We start from the raw sequence: 6,859 nt of genomic DNA, 5'->3' as shown, positions 1-6,859 counted from the left end.
TTTCATTCTGTGTTCCTTTACGACTTTTGCTATTTGCCTTCCGAAACACGTAATTAACCATTTGGTCCCAGTACTCCCTTTAAAACATTAATTAGCCATATGGTTTAAATTATTTCCTTAAACCCCAAGGCGAATATACACAAAGCCAGGCCATTTTATTTAGCAGGGAAAGAGGCTTTATAGCACAGGTGTCGAACCGGTTCCACAAAGGGCCGAGTGTCTGCAGGTTTTTGGTTTTTCCTATAAATTGAGATTCAGATTTCCTAGTTCATACCTACACAACCAGGTGAGGGTAGAAACTAACCAATCAGTGACCTAATTAACCAATCAAGTACAAGGAGAAAGCAAAAACCTGCAGACACTCGGCCCTCCGTGGAACCGGTTTGACACCTCTGCTTTATAGTGTCAAGTCTTTAGCCTACTGCAAATATTATTTATATTTATTAAATAAACACTCAGGCAAATATAGTGAATAATAAAAATGTGGATAGTATACACAGCAATGTTACATAAATAATAGATAAACTAAATTAAAAAAAAATTGTTTGTTTTTAAAGAAATCCCGGTAAGATCTACTTTGAATGCAAGGAGTTGTTCGGAGTGTGACTCAACGTTACAGATATACAACCTTATATCCGGTAATATCCCTAACCTGAAGCATATCTGTTCTACTGAATGCATTTCTGGAGTCTCTGCTTTTGCGCCCCGCCTGGATGCCTCACCATTCTGTGCTGCACTGCACAGCTCCTGGAATCATGGCGGATGGTCACAGCAACAACAATCATGTCCCGGTTTTGCTTTCATTTTCATCGTTCTCGCGACCGTCTTCTGTGCCTGTTGGTTCTGGATATGAAGTGCTTATTCAGAAGTTTTTGTCCATCTACGGACGCCAGATTGACCTCCATCGTAAATTTATGATTCAACTGTATTCGGACGAGTGGACACAGTACATTGATCTCCCGAAAGGATTTATCATATCAGAGAAATGCAAGCTACGATTTGTACCTTTGGAAACCGATGTAAGATTCAACCGTTTTTTTGTTGCAAATGTTTTAACATTTTCACTGCTATAGTGTAATAGTAGCGTTCCGAAAAATAATGATTGAGTCTGATTTGAAAACGTATCGGTGTATCTGTTGCGGTTTTCTGGTGACACTATCAGATTCTGTCTTTGGGCGCGTTCATCTGCTTAAGAATTCCCATCCCAATTTATTTTCAATATATAAATATTTTAGCATTTAGCATTTACGTGTCGATATATACATTATCTCGAAACTTAAAAATGTGTTAAATAAATTACTTTTGCCATTAACAAAATTATTTATCAACTTCCATTTTTGGCTGAACGTTTAATGTGTTGTTTACTTGGACATCATCTATCGGTAGAATCGCTATCAGACCTTAATTAGCCATCCAAAAGTGAGTAGTTATGATGACATACTGTAGCCTACATCGTAGTACTGTATACAATTTCCTGTTGTGGCTCGCCAGCTCCACTTTTACCACCAGTGGCCAGAAGCCCGGACTGCATCTTTAACTCGCGGAGGAGATGGACTGTGAAAAGACCTTTGATGTAATGTCATGTGCGTGGTATTTATGGGTGTCTGAACTGTGTTAACTTTGAAAATACGGTTTGGCACTTCTTAAATAGACCAATAGTGATCAAGCTGTCAAATTCTCTGAGTCGGAGAATGTCAATTGCACGCCATTGACATTTGCGCTTCGTATTCATTTGGGCTGTATGTGCCGATCTGTGCCGCCTTTTCACAGTGTATATCCAATCTGACGAGCCTTAAAAGGGTCTACGGGTAAGAATGAAAGAAACTGCCCAAATCTCGGCGTGCAAAGCTAATAAAGGCATAATAAAGACGACTATTAGCTGTAATCACTGCCAAATGCACTTCAATGAAATTCTGAATATTTATGTAGGCCTACATGATATGCGTTATCGGTTGTTTTGTATATATTGATGGCGATTTTTTTTAACCACAAGTCTAATCTATAGCACAACAAAATGTGGAGAAAGTTAAATGGGTTGTGAATACTTTGGACATGGACATTGTAGACTGTTAATTCTAGGCTACAGCTACAATAACACAGGATATGACATGTTTTACCACAGCTGTGTTGAGCTGGAATAAGCATATGATTATAGCATTACTCAGGTCTTGTCTAGTAAATGTTAATTGTGTTTCGATATTATTTCTGAGAGCAGAAGCTTCTTCCTTCTTGACCTCCCGTGTAGGCCAATTCAAAAAAATAACTAATTTCTAGTCATTTGCACCTGTTTTTATTCTAATTGTAGCCATTTTATATGATGGTCAATGTAGGGGTCCCACTAAACCTCTGATTTCCGATATAGTTTTTCTTTTTTATTATTATTATGTAAAAGTTTAATATTTTTGGTGTGATTTTGTTAAAACATTTTTCTCAATTAATATAGTTGGAATTTTGATCACCAGTCCATGTGTCCAGTTCTGTACAAAAAAGACAACTTTAGAGGTGGTGTTTTTATTTTTTAGTATATGATAAAATGTTTATTTCTCCACAAAGCCAAAGCCGTTTACTAAGCTTAATTATTAATTATGTAAGACTACGATGGTAAGAAAAAACAGAATTCATCCATTTGTTATTCTTTCAGGTGACAATATTGGGAAACCTGATCCCGGCAACCACGGCATTCTTCTGCTGTGACATGCAAGAGAGATTTCGCCCGGCTATCAAGTACTTCGGTGACATCATCAGTGTGGGACAGAGACTGGTAATATGGCCCTGTTTTTAACACACCCTTGTAAAATACCATACCATCTTCTTCCGCTTATCCGGGGCCGGGTCGCGGGGGCAGCAGTCTAAGCAGGGATGCCCAGACTTCCCTCTCCCCAGACACTTCCTCTAGCTCTTCCGGGGGGACACCGAGGCGTTCCCAGGCCAGCCGGGAGACATAGTCCCTCCAGCGTGTCCTAGGTCTTCCCCGGGGTCTCCTCCCTTGTAAAATAACATTTAAATACCCTGAATGGAAGTTTCACCACGCATGTAAACATTAAATGGATTGGAACCAAACACATGAAATGCATGTTGATACTGATCCATGAATTCCGTTTAGGCTATGGAGAGGGACGGGTGGAGAGGGACGGGTGGAGAGGGTTGGATGCCTTGTCGCTAGAACCTGAGGGTGAGAGTAAGGTAAAAACGTTTAAAGTCTGCATGGAGTGTTGTGGCACTTGGCAATACCAGGGCTGTTCAAAGAAAATGTCCTTACTATTTTACCGTGTTGTTGTGAGCAGGTAAGTGAGTGTGCGTTTCCCTGGTTATGTCTACACACTGTTTTAGGTGACCGATTAAATCTGACTTTGAGGTTTGATTCACACTGGGGCGTGGACACATACGATAAGTTAGTCCTGCCACTAAATCACTTCTGCGGAGTTTGCACGTTAGCATTACGTGTACTTCTTCCACTCTCTGTCTCTTTCTCTCTCTCTCTCCATCCACCCCCCTATCCTGCGTAGCTTCAGGGGGCTCGTATCCTGGGCATCCCGGTCATAGTATCGGAGCAGTACCCAAAAGGTTTGGGCAGCACGGTGCCAGAGATGGACCTGACTGGCGCCAGGCTGGTGTTCCCCAAAACCAAGTTCTCCATGGTGCTGCCGGAGACCGAAGCAGCCCTGGCAGACCTGCCCGGAGCCCGCAGTGTGGTGCTGTTTGGGGTGGAGGTATGGTTGAGACGAGGGGCCGGATAAAAACCTAGACTCCCTTATCATATACTGTATCTTATGAAACACCTGGAGGTCTGAGGAGATGGTTATGTAGTGATCAGAGGACAAAATGCGAGCGAGCTACTGCTGTGGCGCTACTGCTGTGGCGCTACTGCTGTGGCGCTACTGCTGTGGCGCTACTGCTGTGGCGCTACTGCTGTGGCGCTACTGCTGTGGCGCTACTGCTGTGGCGCTACTGCTGTGGCACTACTGCTGTGGCACTACTGCTGTGGCACTACTGCTGTGGCACTACTGCTGTGGCACTTGTAACGGCAGGTTTGTGGGTTCCATTCCCACAGTTCGGGTCACGCTGAAACTGCCCTCACGACTGTAAGTCTCTCTGAATGACTTGAATGTCAAATGCGAATGTCGAAGGGGAACATGCTTCCACACGATGGCGCCGTCCCGTGGTGTAGTTTTGTGGGCGCAAGCGGTTGGGACCACAGACGGACAACTGTAGACGCAAATATGCTGTATCCTTAGTTTCCCACCAGGATTTTGAACGCACTTCTTGTGAGCAACCCGGAACCTCTGCTCTGTGTTTCACCTCCAGACACACGTCTGTATACAGCAGACAGCCTTGGACCTGCTAGCGAGGGGCTTCGAGGTGCACATTGTCGCTGACGCCACTTCCTCCCGCAGTATGATGGACCGAATGTTTTCACTCGAGGTATGGGTCACATTGCATTTCATGCGTTTCATGTTTTCCTAGGGTTTGTAGGGAATTACATTTCTATTCCAGCCAATTCAGCTTGACCGCTCAAATTCTAGTTGTAATTATATTTAATTATGTTTCAACAAAGAACTTATGGAATCGGAATTTGGTTTTTACTTTCTGACTGGAATTGACCATAAACCAGCTACCAACAAAAAAATATGAATTACTGTTAGTAGCTGGGAACATATTTTGCAGGAAAGTCTTGGTTTGGTCCATTCAGTGCAACAACATTGTCAAAATCTCTTAACCCGCCTCTGTCTCTCTTTTTAATGTGATTTTGTATTTTACTGCCTCACTTTCTCCATGTCTCTGTTATTAATGTATTTTTGTATTTTACTGCCTCACTTTCTCCATGTCTCTCTTCTTAATGTTATTTTTGTATTTTACTGCCTCACCTTCTCCATGTCTCTCTTTTTAATGTATTTTACTGCCTCACTTTCTCCATGTTTCTCTTATGCTCTCCCTCTCAGAGGATGGCTCGTACTGGGATCATAGTCACCACCAGCGAGTCGGTTCTTCTCCAGCTGGTAGGAGACAAGGAGCATCCTAAATTCAAAGAGATCCAGAACATCATCAAGGCCAGCGCTCCAGAGTCAGGCCTGCTCTCCAAGGTCTAGCCTGGGCCACACAGGGTCGATGAGAAGCCAGGATCTCTCCTTATTCGCTCATCCAGAGTCAGATGTGGACTTATTCTCGTAGTATTTAGAGTTGGGCTGGGGAGAGAGATAACCTGATCCTAAATCTGTTGTTTAATTAGTATCTAATGCTTAATTTAAAAGGGTAATTCACAGAAATTATGTATTTACATTGGCTCTTTTCCTTATTTTGTCAGCGATCTCTGAAGGAACGTCATCAATCCATGCCTTGGTTTTGTTTACCTGCCATCTTTTCAAGTGCAAATGTTTTAGAATTTGTGGCACAAATCCTGTTACCTATTAAGCATTTTCTTCCAAATCATCCTCAACAGAATGTAAAATTTATTGTGTAGTTTAATTAAACTCAGAACTGTGGGTAGGGTCATCTGATCCGGTCTTTGCTTTAGAACCACTTCTACTTATAAGCCTTGACCCACCAGGGGTCAGATGATAATTGGGGATGGACCAGTTCTCTTTCAGGCCTGGTATGGGATGTTCACTGGACTGGATATTATTATTAAAAAAAAGTACTTTAGGGAATGACTTGAATGATACAATTATGCACATTTAGCTGATGCCGTTGTTAATGGTGGTTAATAAGCTCACTGGTATGCACAGTCTGTTTCAGCTAGGTTAACTTTAGCTGGAGGTATTTCGGGTAAATCAGTATGTCTGACTGTTAAAGAGGTTGTGGTACTAATTATATTTATGCACCAAGCTTATCAGCATGACTGAGCACAGGAGTGAGTACTTTATGAGACTACTGTATTTTGTCTATGAGGGTATTTATTTATACCAATGCATATATACAGTATACTGTATGTTTCAACAGACGAAGAAGAATTACGCTTCATTACTTATTCATTGGCATATTCTCATATATCGGCCTGTAATGAAAAGGGAATTAACTATTTATAATAGTTGAGACTTTTACTTTTGTGAACAAACATGTTCACAAAAGGCTTCCCAGCCTGTGTAGTTTCATCCAAAAAGATTGAAGTGTGTGTGTGTGTGTGTGACCAACTACAATGTTGTTGTTTAAACCAGCCTTCTCTGTGCTTCCGACAATGTTCCTGTAATGAGTTAGAAAATATATCCGGTGCCTGTTCACTGTCTAAACTGATTGTACGGTATGACAGCTCTTGAAGGTACTTTTTTGTGGCAATGTAGATTTGTAAATTGTTTGTGGGAAACACATGAATAAATGTTTTCCTGTACATTGTGTGTCGTCTCAATAGCCCTGTCGCCCTCTTTTGAATATCAACCTCACATTTTGAAAGAATTCTAACCATTTATAATGTTATTTTGGTGCATTGTAATGGCCAAGCAAAGCCTTCCTGTCTACAAGTGATACAGAATACAAGCTTACAGGATTTCTTTTCTTGATGCTCATTGTTTTTCAAAATAGTTTTCCCATTACCCCCGTAGATAATGTAGTGTTTTTTAAATGTTTTCCTTTTGTCAATATTTTGCCATACAACTAAAACTCGGGTTTCACTATTTTAAAAACTACTTGGAAAGACCCCGTTTGCTGAGTGCTTTTTTTTTCTTAATACAGATTCTATGAGCTGTATGTGCTGTAAAACCAGTATGTTCAACATCATCCAATACTGATATTATTTTTGGGAACAATTTTTGAATTTTAAAGCCAATGTCTAGACCAGTCTTTGTCTCAGAATGTGTAATTTATGACTGGACTGTATGTACTGTGACCTGGGGCTACTATAAAACCATGCGATTTTTGGTTAGCTGTT

The 6,859-nt window shown here is 41.2% G+C and overlaps 1 protein-coding gene across 1 annotated transcript; it reads left to right on the top strand.

Annotated features, from left to right (window-relative positions):
• The first annotated feature begins 716 nt into the window (after positions 1-716).
• isoc1 (isochorismatase domain containing 1) lies at positions 717-6,322 on the top strand. The gene is made up of 5 exons (XM_010893627.4): positions 717-1,019; positions 2,642-2,761; positions 3,507-3,710; positions 4,306-4,422; positions 4,941-6,322. The coding sequence occupies exons 1-5, from the start codon at positions 756-758 to the stop codon at positions 5,085-5,087; spliced, it is 852 nt and encodes a 283-aa protein (XP_010891929.3). The 5' UTR covers positions 717-755; the 3' UTR covers positions 5,088-6,322.
• The last annotated feature ends 537 nt before the right edge of the window (positions 6,323-6,859 follow it).

Source organism: Esox lucius, chromosome 23 (genome assembly GCF_011004845.1).
Source record: "Esox lucius isolate fEsoLuc1 chromosome 23, fEsoLuc1.pri, whole genome shotgun sequence".
NCBI classification, from domain to species: domain Eukaryota; kingdom Metazoa; phylum Chordata; class Actinopteri; order Esociformes; family Esocidae; genus Esox; species Esox lucius.
This window is presented reverse-complemented; position numbering and strand designations above follow the sequence as displayed.

Bases quoted from the DNA above. Each gene is read 5' to 3' on its own strand.
- isoc1 (XM_010893627.4), top strand. From the start codon at position 756: ATGGCGGATGGTCACAGCAACAACAATCATGTCCCGGTTTTGCTTTCA. The intron at 2,762-3,506 runs GTAATATGGCCC...TATCCTGCGTAG, and splicing joins TCAGTGTGGGACAGAGACTG to CTTCAGGGGGCTCGTATCCT. The intron at 3,711-4,305 runs GTATGGTTGAGA...TTTCACCTCCAG, and splicing joins TGGTGCTGTTTGGGGTGGAG to ACACACGTCTGTATACAGCA.